This window comes from Medicago sativa, chromosome 5 (assembly GCF_051527215.1).
Source record: "Medicago sativa cultivar Bolivia chromosome 5, Bolivia_mono, whole genome shotgun sequence".
Taxonomy (NCBI): domain Eukaryota; kingdom Viridiplantae; phylum Streptophyta; class Magnoliopsida; order Fabales; family Fabaceae; genus Medicago; species Medicago sativa.
In genome coordinates, this window is record NC_140753.1 from 30,736,058 (window position 1) to 30,751,586 (window position 15,529).

The 15,529-nt window shown below is 34.2% G+C and overlaps 1 protein-coding gene across 1 annotated transcript; it reads right to left on the minus strand.

Moving 5' to 3' along the window:
* Positions 1 to 1,355: 1,355 nt before the first annotated feature.
* Positions 1,356 to 3,276, minus strand: LOC146921716 (uncharacterized). Its single transcript, XM_085715029.1, has 5 exons — positions 3,197 to 3,276; positions 2,552 to 2,643; positions 2,148 to 2,193; positions 1,941 to 2,022; positions 1,356 to 1,744 (listed from the first exon to the last, which is right to left on the minus strand). The coding sequence occupies exons 1-5, from the start codon at positions 3,220 to 3,222 to the stop codon at positions 1,553 to 1,555; spliced, it is 438 nt and encodes a 145-aa protein (XP_085571155.1). The 5' UTR covers positions 3,223 to 3,276; the 3' UTR covers positions 1,356 to 1,552.
* Positions 3,277 to 15,529: the final 12,253 nt, after the last annotated feature.

Below are 15,529 nucleotides of genomic sequence, written 5' to 3' on the forward strand. Positions count from 1 at the left end.
ATAAGCGAAATAAAATTGTTTGACCTCTTTTGGACAAAACTCCTAAAACATATAGTTCTAATATCGCTACTAATTACCATTTTCGCTATTGCATCGACACAATTGTTCGCTTCATGGTAATTATAAGACACTTTGATATCCCAATCAAGCTGCTTTAATTACACAATCCTCTCAAGAATATGAGTTACATGAATAACGGCTTTAGAGTCCACACACAACTCAACGCTATAAAAACAGCGCTCCTTGGCCAGCTTCAAACCTTCCAAAACATCCCAAATCTATGTTGTATAAGCACTACAAAGACCAACTCTTTTGGTAAAATCTCCAAACCACTCTCCTTCATTACCACGGAAAACTCCATTACATCCCGACTCACTACTACCTTTGCTTGCACTATAAGTCTATAAGTTATAATCTAACCACTGCTGCAACCCCAGAGAAGAAAGAAACTGCCACATAAGTTGGTCGAAATGATATTTATATATCCACATAGCGATGGCTATGCAAGGTAGTTTCGATCTCAATATTACAATGCTTACAATAGGGAGTTCCAAATGATTCTTGTTTATCCTTTCATTAGCTAATAATCTGTCTTGACACATAATATGTTCAAAGATATACAAATTGTTTGAAGTAATGTGTTGTTTGAACAATGAAAACCAGATATCCTTATTTATTAATTTTGTTAGGTCTGCAGCAATTTAACCTATTGTTTTCCCACTCATTTGCTGTATTAGGTTAGCAGTAATTCACCCTAACAAATTCCATCTAAAAAAATGCATCGCACCAATTTCATTCCTATCCTCTTGCCTTTTTTTTTGTCAATATTTTGTACACTTTTTTTTTTTGAAGGAAATATTTTGTACACTTAGTTAATATTAAAAATATTCATCGCACCAATTTCATATCCTTATTTATTAACTAGACTTTTAACCCGTGCGACGCACGGGTCTTGTACTCACTAACTCTTGTTTGTCTCTTAACAAATTGTTCATAGTAGATAATCACTTATATATAGATTTTTTAGGTCAAATACCGTTTACGGTCCTTTAAGACAGATGTTCATAACATGTTAGTTTCTAAGTTTATTTTGATACAAATTGGTTTTCAAGTAAGAAAATATATGCACTGCTATCCTATTTTCATCAAACTCAACTAAAAAGTATTTATGTGGACGTTTAATGTTAAATTGGTATGCCCGAATTTACCACTCTCAAAACTAGGGTTAATAGGTGTATTACTCAATCCTGATCTGACACAAAATTGATCGATCACTAGCTTTATAATATTTTGGTTAATTTGCCATTTCCGGAAAATGAAGTTGACAGTTGAACTATGCTACCAAAACTAAATCCTTAAACAAGGAAAGCTAAACTTGTTTAATCAAGAAGTTGCTCTTGTATTTGTTTAATCTTACAGTTCTGTTTTTTCAATTTGTATAGCATCATGTATTGTTTGAGCATAAATGATGAGTAAGAGCTATAGATAGAACTATGTACAATCACTTAGATCTTTTCCTCTCAAACTCCTTGATGTTTGGCAATTAGTGATCTCAGAAGCAGAAATACATCCGTGGCAGTTTGCACGTTGTTCGAATTGTACTTGCCTTCCCTTTTGCTTGTAGCTCTTCATTTTTTCGGCTTTCCTCGACCTTTGCTCTTGCGCCGTCTGCAACTAGATTTACATACTTCATCTTATTTTGAAATTTCTCCAAAGCTTTTAACCTTCTCCGTTCAATTTCACTCTGCAATTTAGAAGTCTGCGATTAGTCTTTAAATTTCATCGCCCACAACATTTTTTACCCGGCCTTTCTAGTTTCTTTTATCATTTTAGACTTATTGTCCATACTAGACAGCTAATAAGGAAGCATTTCATGACATGCTTAGAGAAAGATTATGCATAAGATCTATGAAACCTAATAAAGAGTGTCTGAGAGAAACCTCTTGCTTCATTAGCTTGCGTTTGGCTTTCATACTTTTCTTGTCTTCCCAGGAATCTATCAACATTTTCAACTTCTCATACCTGACAATGTTTTTCATTAATATATAAACTGAATGTAATGCTTGATTCAGGAGATGGTAGTATTTATTCTAGTTCTGTTTGAGACTGTTTTCTTTGTTACAGATTCAATGTAATCTTCCAAGTACCTTTGTTTGATCTTGTCGAGTTCAGTTCTCTCCCATTCATCTGCATCTGTCTCCCATTCAATAATTTAATAACTTTAGTGTATATTTTTAAAGTTTTTGTTTCTCTCTTTTTCTTTTCCTTATATTTTTTGGTGGTGTCTGGGGTTTGAACCATAAACCCTGCATATATTATGCATTATCCTTACCAACTGAGCTAAGTTCACGGAGACACCTTTTCTTTTCCTCTTTATTATGCTTAATGGTTTATAAACTCTTAAAATTACAAAATAAACTCAGCAATCATTCTACAATAGATTATTATTTCAATCACTCTCCAATGGGGTACATAATAAGATGTATCTAATGTGTTTGGAACTAACAATGAGAGAAATGAAGGTAAGGGGAATCAGATAACAAAATATTACCTTTGAAAGATTGGGTTTTCTGTATAGGTATTTTCCGATCTCTTGTGGCACCAAGATCAGCTTTGTTCTCCTCCGTACCGGTAAGTTGTACCCTAACAAAATTGTTCATGTAATGTTCGTAAACCAATGAAAATTATGAGCATCTTTCATTATTTCAATTTTTATATAGCTTACAAAAATAGTTGTACCCTAACTATTTTTTTTATTTTTTTTGAATAAATTTGTTTGCTTGATATAGCTATCATTGATCGGGGGAAAGGGTTCCCTTCAGGGACAATATGGTCCTGTAAAATCAAGACCCTTAAAATAAAATGGTGTGAGGATTTTATAATATAAAAAAGTGATTATGATGTTTGGGTGATGGAGATTCTCTATCGTATTGGTTATTGGTTTCAATAGAGAAAACATGAGATTTTCAATGGAGAGAGTCCGGTATCGTTGATCAAACATGGGTTCTCAACAGTTTTCATATTCAATATTCAACTTGTTGCAAACCAGCCTTGAAAAACTAGCTTTTTCAATCTTGTTGCCACCATTAACATGGTAAATATTGTAACAACAAGCTAGGTATGTGTCTGGCATGTATTTGCAATGCATTTTTACCATCCAATAAGATGTGTGGAAAGAAAATCCAGAACAACTAACCTCATTTGACTCCATAAATTCTCCATTCTACTGGGAGGGTTTTGTTCTCAGGTTTTCCTTCTATCACTTGTACTTTTTTCATCATCAATTAGCCACTTGCATGTGCTTTATTTGAAATAGAAGAAACCTTTGGTAAGGAAACGTTATTTGTGGGGCCATCATATGTAGGAAAACAAGCAAGGTTAAACATAATTTGCCTTTTGGAGAAAGTTAGGTATTCTTTTCTTCGTTGCGTGATCTTATCGACTAAAATTTGTAATCCATATATCTATGGTGAAGAATTGAAGAATCACTAGTTGAGTGCTATGTCAAAATAACTTGGAATAAGGATGGGAAAACCACTCTTTCCATTATTCTTGAAGATAAAAATAAATTTTAAAAATAGATATCTTAATCTTATCTTATCTTAATCTTATCTTAATCTTAATAATATACAAATGTGGAACAATTTTTAAGCTTCTAATCCAATGTGTCAAATTCTTAAGCTATCAATGCCAAATCATCAAATTTTGTAAGTACATTTTATCATCACATTTAGTAATAGGTGTTGAGGACAAAATCCTTATTTGATGTTTTAAAGATCACAAACATTATATATGTTTTTACTTGTTATCTACTAATGTGTTTTGTGAGAATTGTTTCATGAAGAATGTTCTTGTTAAAGAGAAGAACATTCTAAGCTTATATATAATCTCATCAAAGCAAAAGAGCAAAGAGACACAAATGCACTTTCTGCTACAGCACTTGCATCATTTGAAAGCAAGAAAATATTGTTCCCTTTGTCTAACTAAAAAAGGATAAAAAGATATCTTTGATAAATGACATTGAAAAGGAAGCAATCTAATGACAAGGAAAGGCTTGACAACAAAAAGAATATTCAATGACAAAAGGCCAAAGACTCACGTGAGTCTTAAAGCAAAGAAGAAAGAATCAAAGCTGCACAAGAAGAAGGTTCTGGTGAAGCTTACAACAAACAAAGAATGTTCTCAAAATGGTCTGCTGAAGGTACAACAAAGATAAGGACAACATCACATGGCCACAACATCACAGCTGGATCACTATCACACGTATGCTTGCTGCAAACACCTGTAACTCAAAGAATGTTCTCAAGAACATTCTGCAACTCACAAAGAGTTCATTTTTTGCATCCTTGCACTTCAAAGAAGAAAAACACGCGCACATGGGATGTTTTATGGAAGGACAACACAGTTGGTTTTGTCTTTGAAGCTGGAAGCTCAAAGCTTCTATAAATACAAGCATACCTCCACTTAGTTTCTCAAGAGCTTACAAAGAAGAATACACACTCTCTCAAAGAAATATTTATTTCTCTCTCACGTGAATATCAATCAAAATATTCATCAAGTTCTTCAAGCTCTTCAACTACAACAACAAACAAACTTCTACTCTTACACTAGATTTGGATCATAATCTTTTAAGTTTGTTTTATCATAATCTCAAACAAATGTTGAGAAAATAGGATCCACAACCTAAACCTCTCATAAACAATTTGTATTTAGATCTCAAGTATATTGGGCTTAATAGTTTGAGATAAGACTGATCTGGTGTGATCAAGAATTGTGACTAGACTGATCTGGTGTGATCAAGAACTGTAGTGCTACTAAGGACGTTTTGGTGGCTTGAAACTATAGTGGAAAAATCTCACACTAAAAGTGTGGGGACTAGACGTAGCCCACATTGGGTGAACTAGGATAAATATCCTGTGTCATCTTCTCTCATCTCTAAATTTATGGCCGTCACATATAACTATAACTAACTATATTAATTTTCCAGAGTGCTCTGGTCCTTAAACTAAAATTAAATAATTAAACTACCACTTAATAATTATCCAGAACTTTCTGGTCCTTTATCGCTTTATTTATTTCAGATATATATTTCCAGAGTTTTCTGGTCCTTTATCGTCTTATTTATTTCAGCTATATATCCAGAGTATTCTGGTCCTTTACTGCTTTATTTATTTCAGTCTTTTATTCCAGAACTTTCTGATCCCTTTATTTATTTTATTATCCAGTGTGCTCTGGTCATAACATCATAATATCTTATTATTATTAACACTAACCAAGAATTTTCTTGAGCATATATGTTTATTTAATCTTCAGGAATAATTTTTAAAAGGGTCACAATTCAAACCCCCCCTTTCTTGTGACGTTTAATGCTACTTCAATAGGGACCACAAAACTATAACAATTTGAAATGTTTACAATAAAAAATTCAGCATAAATCAATTTAGATCATAAAATTTGGAATGTGTTAATTTCCCTCCAAGAAATGTCATTTTCGGGTCTATAAATAAGAAAAAAAATGTCCTATTTCAAATGAGGCCCAACAATGTTAAGTCCATCAGTCAAACTCTCATCTTTTCAGAATCATTAAATACAAAGGCAATAGAAAGGGAAAACTTTTCCTGCTACCAATCCTGTTTTCACGCTAAAAGTTCTCATGTTCCCCCTCATGGTTAAAATTTGTACACCCACCTCACTCAATTCAAATTCAATCTCTCTCTTTCTTCCTTTATCCCTACGGATTAAATCTCCCATATCTCTTTTTCATCTTCTCTCATCTTCTTTCATTTTTTCTTCATTCTCAAATTAGAAATCAATATCCATGGTGATTTCAACCATTTCCGATTCAGTAACCAATCACAAACCAAGTGCAATTCTGCTTTACATTTTGGGACCATTTCAAAGTTTATTTAGGTTTATCCTATAACTATAATCATACATACATACATACATACATACATACATACATACATACATATATATATATATATATATATATATATATATATATATATATATAATATATATATATATATATATATATATATATATATATATATATATAAAGCTTCTTTACATTTTGGGACCATTCCAAAGTTTATTAAGGTTTATCTAATAACATAAGCATTTATTTAAACTCATCATACTAGACCGCCAACCTGTGCAACGCACGTGTCTTATGTTTTATATATATATGTTCAAATATATTTTATATTAGAAAGAAATAACATTGCAGTACATTTTTATAAACAAACATTGTAGTACAATTTTATAAACAAACATCATATGGGTCTGAGAAGACTGTTCGGGGAAAACCCTAATCGGCCCAAGAAACCGTTACTCTCACCTGCTCTTTCCCCATTCCTTCATTCTCTCTCATCCTTTTCTTGGCCTTTTTTCTTTTCCATCTCTTCGTTCTTGGAGCATGGATCAACCACAGAACAACGGTGCTAACTCTGGCACCCTGAATCTTGAAACACACTTGGACAGCCCTAACAATATCTCCTGCCCTTACAAGATCTAGAAAATTCAAATCCAACCGCACAATCAATTTGGTCTCCACACCTCATACCAACAAACCCTTCAATTTGGAGAAGGCACTAGTAATCCTTAACACTCTCCTGAGCATGATAACAACACACCTACAATAAACATGTATAAGCAATAGACAGGAGAAATTCCAGAAGAAATCAATCCAGACCCTTTCTTTTACTATCAAGATGATCATGTTCAGGATAACATTAATACATTGAAAAATAACATCCTTGGTAAAATCTTAGCTGAAAAACCAATTTCTACCCAAGTGTTATACAACACCCTCAATGGAATCTGGTGCAACCCACTAGGATTGAAGTAGTGAAATTGAAGGCAAAATTTTATAGATAAGGATGGACAAGGAAGAAGATGTCCAAAGGATTATCAAAGGCAACCCCTGGATAATCAGGAACTGTTGGCTCATCCTACATAACTGGAACAAGAATATTGAGATTAACAATCTGGATTTCACCAACACCCCTATTTGGATCCAATTTTAGGGGCTCCCCATTCACTTCAAATCTATTACTATGGGTAAGGAGATGGGTGCTCAATTAGGCATAGTTCTGGATGTAGGTCTGTATGAATTCCCAAACAATGCCATAAATGTTAAGGTCAAAACTCTGTTTAATAAGAACCATCCTATTAGGGAAGGAATGTTCATTGGAAATGAAGAAGATGACATAAACTGGGTGGATTTTAGATATGAAAATCTCCATATGTTCTGTTTTGGGTGTGGTCTTGTTGGATACAATATGGAAAATTGAAACAACACTCCAACAAGATTTGAGAGTGGACCCAATCCTAGAGGTGCCTAGGCTCAGATCCAGAAATTATGGCAGAAGGCTCATAGACTAAGCTTTTTGGTGAAAATCATGTTTTAGACATTGTTGGAACATCTGAAACTGTTCCTACTGCTGGACTAATGACTAAGTAGGAGATTGTGGCTGCACTCAAGTACACCTGTGTCCTACTTGATGAAAGAAAAGAAGAGCTGGATGAAAGGAAATCTCAATTTGAGCTAATGATCCACTCCTTGGAAAGTGAAAATGTTGGTGCTGGAGATGAACTAGCAGAAAGTGAGAAGGAAGATGAAGATGAAGCTGGCAATGATAATGAGGATAAAGAAGGAACTTCTGATAGTAGTTCTAAAGATGCTAAATGATTTGGATTTTTTTCTTGTTGTTTTGTTTCTTTTGATGTAACTTTAGAATATTCGCTCTTGTTATGTGTGTGGGCATAGCCCTGGATATTTTAAGCACTCATGTGTTATGGTCTGTAATCCTTATACATTGCTCTATTCTCCTCTGAATTTCTGCACTATTTGGTTTTGATAACTCCTGTTGATTTTATGAAATCTGTTTTTATGGCTAATTTTGTGATAATTCCTAGTGATTTTAAGCACTCATGTGCTATATTTCTGATAATTCCATGTGTTGGCATATTTTGTGGCTAAAAAGGGGGAGTAGTGGTATGCTTATATTCTCTCTATGCCAGTGGTGCGCTATTGCATTTATTTTGCAATATTGTGCATGTATGCCTATATGTTTGTTGTTGTATTTATTTTGCAACTATTTCTGGTTCTTGTGGATGTTGTCACTAATGTTGCAGCATCTTGTTGCCTGTTTTGGGTTTTTTTTTTAAAGTTCTTAGTATTTTCATTTTGTGCATGTTCCTTGCTAAAGTTATATTGAATGTTGGAACATGTCTGTGTGACTTTAAAGTGTGTTTGTTAAATATTCCCTGAGGTAATAGCTGATCATGTAGTATTATTTCATGTATTAGGAGTTTTGGGTTTCAAAGTTTCTTAATATGCATGTTTTCAGGGGGAGTAGTGGAATATTATTGTTAGTAGTCAATCATATGTTGTAATATTGAGGGGGAGTGATACTATGTTGTGTGCTTGAAATTTGAGCAAGTTGTTTGACATGATGTGGAGTAAGATGTTTAAACATCTATGTCAGTACCCTGTAGATATGAGAAATTTATTTTTTCCCTTGCTGATATATGTGATAGGTGCTCCAGTCTGACGTGGTAATGGATGTTGGAACATCCAAACCTGTGTGGGAATTTATTTTTCCATGATCTGATTGTTGCTTAGGATATTATTTTTCCTTTGCTTGTTTTGTTTCTTGTGAGACAAATGCTACTATCTTATCCGATGCTGCATGTCTCTGATTTAAGTAATACATTTTATCTCTTAACTCAGATTATGTTAAGAGTATGATGTTTCTTTCTTCATGTCTGTTTGGTTCAAGCTATGACTGAAGATCTTGTGGGGTTTTCCTTTGTTTTGTGCACATTTCTGAAATCTCTTTGGTGATACTGTTTTTATGCTTCTTCTTCATGGATGTGACTTTATGATGTTTTTGAAGAAATTTATCTAAGGTATCTCTTTAGACTGTATGTGCTAGTTGTTTCTTCATAGGTGTGTATTCATACTGATTGAAGAAATGGAAGTTGTGTATCGCTTTGCTTTATATAAATGGTCTTAATTTGTTTTAACCAAAAATTTGCCAAAGGGGGAGATTGTTGGGTATTTGTATTGGCTGCATTATTGTTAAAACAAATATCCATGTTTGTGTTGTTGGATACTATGTTCCAACATGTTTTAGGCATTCCTGTAAGATGTTGGATATGATGTTCCAACATCCAGGCACCATTCAGTGTGCCTTGTTTTATGCCTGTTTGTACGCACGCTTTATCTTATTAAGGAATCCACGTTCCCATATCTTACTGACCAAGCAACGCGCATATCTGTTCAAAATCAGTTGTGTTTTATTCTTAAAAGAGTAATAATATTTTAGGGAATATTTAAAGTTATTTGGACGTTCCTAAAGATGTTCCTACATTTTATGACTTTGCATATTTGTTTCTGATTCTTGTTATGTAGATCAGTTGAACGATCTACTTTGTTCTGAAGCCCTACAAGGTTAATGAGCATGTATTGCTTCAGTATAAAAGGAATACTTCAAGATCTAATTACGTATTCAAGCCATCATTCTAAAAGGATAGTTTTTTTTTTATGGTTTTGAGTCGTGTTCTTTGTGTGTTCTTCTCTTGTATCGTTTGTGATGCAAGTCTAGGACTGTTTGTTTATTGTGAGCCTTTCTTGAATCATATTGATACATGTTAAGGACTGTTTATTGAGTTGTAACTCGTGTGCTACACCAAAGCTTTGAAGCAAGGTTGTAGTTTGTGTTTGAAGGTAACTTCACCATTTGTGTGTTTGAATCTGATAATCACAGGGGCTGTGATTGATTGTAGGATAGTGAGATGGGATCTCAGATCTAGGCGTTTCTAAGTTGAAGTCTAGAGGGGTAGGTCCTAGGTCATAAGTTGTAAACGAGGAGTTTGCTGAGAACTTTAGAATAAGGACTGCACTAGTGGATTTCCTTCTTGGCTTGGTAGCCCCCCAGAGTAGGTGTGTTTGTCACCTAACTGGGTCAACAAACTCACTGTGCCTTTTTAATTTCTTGTCATTTATTTTCTTGCGTTTTATTTGTTTATTTGCATGATGTTGGAACATTAAACGGAACATCTGCTTTCTGTGTATATGACGTTGAAACATCACATAAAACATCTTAAAACAAGTACGCTAGAATTTCAGCTTTGAAATCAAAATAACTTTCCGACAAAAATCTCATTTCCAAAATTTTAGAGAAATATAATGGGATCATATTCCATTCTAACAATGTATAAAACTCTTGTTTAAATTTTCATGACGCTCTTGGTTCGTTGAAAATTTAAACATCAAGTACTTCCAACATGTTTTCTCAAAATCAATAGGAAAACCAATTTTAAAATTCCGACAACGTCAAGACATTTCATAAAGTCATTTATTAACAAGGAAAACATCAAAACAAATACAAATCCCTAAATTTAGTTGCAGCTAAATTACAGGTCTTACATTACTACCCTCCAAAAAGAAGTTTCGTCCTCAAAACTAACATAAGAATAACAACTTATCTAGTCATTACTAATACCAACATTGACATGAACAATTAATACAACTATCGGGACCCTATGCAAAGTTGCCAATACTTTAAACTTTAGACCTAGACCGCACACCTTGAGTCCTCCACACAGTTTCATCTCAAACAACACATAAACACACTAGGTCCCATAGGAGTCCGGGCCTACACGCCAAGTACTTGACGTTTCCATGTCTACCCTCCAAACATTTCACACTACAACACTGGATAAGATTGACTTGTTCCATTCAACATGGTTTTCACTTTCTATCATCAACACATTAAGGATGATCAGTTTCCCAATTTGTCGATAGATAGTTAGCAGTCATGAGAGTGGCATGGACTATCTTAACTAAAATGTAATAGTCTTTCTTGTCACCCTCACTCAGGGCTATCCTGAGGCATAAGGAATATAACAATTCCCACGTAAACATCAATTTTCATTAGTTTCTCTATTCATCTTGCTTCTTGTCAATGAAGAACAACTTCTAACACTTGACTAAGTGTAATATCCCGATATTTTATTTTATTATTATTTTTATGCTAAAGTATTTTATCATAGTTTGACACAAAAATATTTTATAGATCGGTATGATTTATTGAGTGATGATATTATTTCTCTCTTAATAAAAAAAATATTTTCGAATTGTTTTTATTTACTATGTGGTCAAATTCTCGTTCCTAATTATTTAGCTGATGTCTTATTTATTTTATCTTATTTTGGCAAACTATGAATATTTACTTTATTATATTATAGTATGAAAAATGGGAGTCATTTATTAAGTTACTAACTTAGTTTTATTATAATTGTTTCTAGTTTTATGCTAGTCACCAGTTAGAAAGCATGTTCATGTTCATTCAATACTAGAAAGTAGGAGAGATACAACTTCTTCCCTATTCATATGACCATGGCACACCACTTTCCACTCCATGATTTAGTTCCACTCATTTAGGAGGAAGTTGGCAGGGGTTTCTCTCTATGAATAACGGTCGGTTCCCTCTTTCTCTCTCAGTTATTCACTACTGATATCACATTTAGAAAATAGTGAGAAACACGTAATGAAAGAGATAGAACTTAGAAGGAGAAACAAGAGAAGGGACAAGCAAATAAGAGTCATTTCATGGTTAATCCCCAAGTAAGTACTACATTATTATCTTTCTTAATTATAATAAAAGGCAATTTCTCTTCCCTGTTACTGCTGCAATCTCTATATCCTTCCCTCTCCTCTCATCGCCTCTCGTCATTGCCCCACCGTCGTCCGTTGATGCCTTCTTAATCAATCACTCACGATGTAATTGTTAACCGCAAAGCTACAAGAGTTCTTAATTTATTGAAAATCTGATTTTTTTTTTCTCTTCCTTTTATATATGGAGCACTATGGCACTGATCTTGCGATTTATGTTACTGGTACATAATAAATGTGCCTTTTTTGTTATTGTATTCGGATTGTATACAAAAATTTCATTGATGAAATATTTCATCAGTAATACGTGGTGGCGGCGATAAATTTGTTTGTGATGGTGGCAGCGAGACAACGATGAGAGGAAGAAGAATAGGGGAGAGTGACGACATTGTGATTTAATGAAAGGACGGCGACGGGCAGCGGTGGAGGAGGAGGGTGTGGTGGTCTGCGATGAGAGGAGAGGGGAAAAGATGATTGAGATAGCAATAACAGGGCAAAGTGGGGGTGAACGAGGGAAGAGAAATTGCTTTTTTATTTCTATTTTTATTAAACAAATATTGTTATTAATTTTAAATCTCAGCCCTTGATGTTTTTTTTGCCACATGTCATGAATCCAAGCCTTAAATGGACTAAATGGAACAAGTGGTAAATGTACTATTTATTTATTTTTAGTTATCTTTTGTTCAAATTTATATCTGCATGCATATTTGTACTATGTTTGTTAGTTGGAGATGACCCGTACTTTTGGACAGATAACCGTCAATTCGTCTTTCCTCCTTGGCGGTGACGTCAAGGAGGCAAAGTGATTTAGTAGAAGAAGACACAAGTAAAAGAGTGGTGCACATTTGGAGGCTTGATATATTTCGACATTGGTATTAGCCTTGTTAAGAAAAAATTTCACAAGCATCCAGAACTTTGACCAGCTAGGTGTAGTCTTGGGTAGAAAAAGGTCAAGTGTCTTGTTATTAGGAATAATATATTTTTGATGTAAAATTTACTATTTTGGAAATTTAAAGAGAATATTATTTATTGTTTACTTTAGAGTTGATGAGTTTCACGTTACTAATATCATTATTTTTTAAAAAAAAATTATTGATCTTTTCATTAAGAATTTTGCTAATTAACGTCCAAAAAAAATCGGGTCGTTACACTAAGAACCTCCCAATATTCACAAAATTGTTTTATCAACCCTCATACAAGGTTAAGATCCTCATTTCAAGCGTTATCCTCCCTTAGCCTTCCATATCTATCATTTTAATCACCTCTCTTAACGAAAACTCTCTCTTGAATTTTCTTAAGGCTTCATCATCCATTCGATTTCCTCTCAATTGAGACCTCAAAACTACACAATCCTCTTAATGGTTATCTATTGTAGAACATTCACCGCGACAAAACAAAACACCCAACGTTAACTGCTGCTCCAAGCACGAAGTTGATACAGGAACCTAGAAGTTTCCACCTCTATAGAGAGTTTCTATCCCTTATTAATATTCATCCCTCTTTGACTTACTCCAGTCACGCAACTGTAATGATCTTACTCTCCAGATAAGAATCCTACTAAAACATTTCACAACTTGTTGGCAAGTTTAAACAACACCGTCTTCAATGGATCAAAATGTTACAACCAAAGTCTTACTCAATGCTTAAAAATATTTACATCGAATTTCCGTCGAAGATTTCCAATACTCACATCATGCCTTAGCATCTTAAATCTTCAGATCAACACCTAACTTGTAGCAACATACTGTTGGAACAAAATATGTTTAACAATAAACCTTTGAGAGTTTTGATGATAACAAGGTATTAAAAATTGTCAATTGGGCTATCTAATATTTGTTCAAGTGTACAGGACCATAGACAAAAATTTACATCTTAAATAGATTCTTGATGAACAAAAGAAAGCTAAGAAATCAACAAAAAGGAAGCTTAAAGCGTCTGAAGAGAAGTGCTCCTGAAGTCAAAAGTGCTCCTGAAGACAAAGCGCTCCTGAAGTGATGACGTCATCAGAAGCAAGTTCATCATAAGCATCTCATCAGAAGCTGAAGATCACCAGAAGTTGAAGTTCATCAGGAGATGTAAGACTTAAAGCATCAAGGGCTGTTCAATGGATTTAAACTCATCTACGCATTGCAGAAGACTGCAAAAGTGAAGCAACAATCATTTTGAATGGATTTGAAGGCATTGGATGCTTATCTTCAAAAAGCATAGACAAAGTACAATTGTACGAAGTGTACAACCACTACCTCCACTACTCTGTTTTGTCTCTGCTACAAGACAAGAAAAACAGCTCTGCCTGCAACGATGTTCCTTCACAATGGGAATGGATTTGAAATTAATCCTTCATAGGACAACTACCATATCAGACAAAAGATCATTGGTGATTGATCAAAGCTTCAAACGACTCTTTTTGATGTGCTGACAATTTCACAACGTCTCTTTCACACCTCTATATAAAGGAGTGAAGACTTAGAGATTGGTAGAGACTCAATAACAATTTACAAGTGCCAAAACTCTGCTGAAATTGTTCTGCATTCAAAGTTCACTTTGAATTTCTTTTTCAAAGTTCATATCTTAGAAATTCTAGAGTCTTAAGAGTCTGTATCTGATTTGTATTGTGAACACCACTGATTGTATATCAAGTGTTCAACCTCAAACATTTTTCTTTGTAATTTTGTTTGATTAGAAGTCTCTTGCAGTTGTGCTTGAGCAATAGAAGTCTCTTGATTGTGTTCAGGAGCATAGGAAGTCTCTTGTAGTTGTGCTTGAGCAGTTTGAAGTCTCTTGCTAGTTTTAGCAGTGAGCATTTGTAATCAGATATTACATTTTAGTGAACTCTCCTTGGAAGTGCAAGGGGGACATGACTACTTCCGGTTTGTGGAAGGAACCTGTATAATTGCTTTGTGTTTGTCTTCTTTCTCACTCTATTTTTATCCGCTGCAATTCAGAAGCAGTCACTATTTGCTTCTGGCCAGTGTGTTTCAGCTTAGGAGAAAACAAAGAAAAAGCTAACACAATTTAACCCCCTTCTTGTGTTTTTCTCACCTTCACGTACCTTAACCAAAAATATTTCCTTCGCCGGATCATAATTTATCTTCACATGAATTCTTCATACTTTCCTTTAATAACCATATGATGTCCCAAACAAGTCTTTCCTCCCGTAAACTCCTAGTCTCTTTTCAATAATGCATCAAAATCTTAATACATTTCAACTTTCGTGCTTCTCATGAAATTTCATATACAAACTATATCTTGAAACACATGTTGTAACATCCCGCCTGCTAGTGTCAGAATATTACCCGTTAATCGTGCCAGAGGAAATAATTCACGGAAAGTGGTTAATAGTTAATATTTTATGACATGTCAGAATAACACGGGAAAAGTATCGGTGTCGTATTTAACACGCTTGAAGTAAGGGCAATTTGGTAATTGCGCGTTTAAAGGATATTTATTTGGGATAGGCACCAAAATATCTCATTCCATTTCTCCTTTCTCTCTCTATTCTCTCTTCTCCATCCACGCCCTTTTCTCTCCCTCACCACCAAATCTTTCAAATCTTCTTCCTTCCATGGCTAGTGAGTTAATCTTATTCTTTCTTGATCTTTTAAGCTTAAGGAAGTTGGTTTAAGTTTAATTTCTCTATTTCTCCTCTCAAGAATGGATTCAAGAAGCTAGGGTTTGATGGGTGTTGAGTGAAGATGATGTTTGAAGCTTGAACTAGTGCATGCTATGGGTTATTCTTGATCAAAGAAGTAACATGATGTTTGGAAGGTTTGACTCCACCACTTTCCTTGCTAAGATATTTTCTTAAGGTTAGGGTTTTGGTGAAGGAAACTTGGAGTT

What these genes read in the sequence shown, in the direction of transcription:
- LOC146921716 (XM_085715029.1), bottom strand. Translation starts at nt 3,222, where the DNA reads ATGGAGAATTTATGGAGTCAAATGAG. An exon ending in GAAAACCCAATCTTTCAAAG is followed by an intron (nt 2,194 to 2,551) that starts GTAATATTTTGT and finishes AATGGGAGACAG; the next exon opens with ATGCAGATGAATGGGAGAGA. An exon ending in GCAAGCTAATGAAGCAAGAG is followed by an intron (nt 1,745 to 1,940) that starts GTTTCTCTCAGA and finishes TCTAAATTGCAG; the next exon opens with AGTGAAATTGAACGGAGAAG.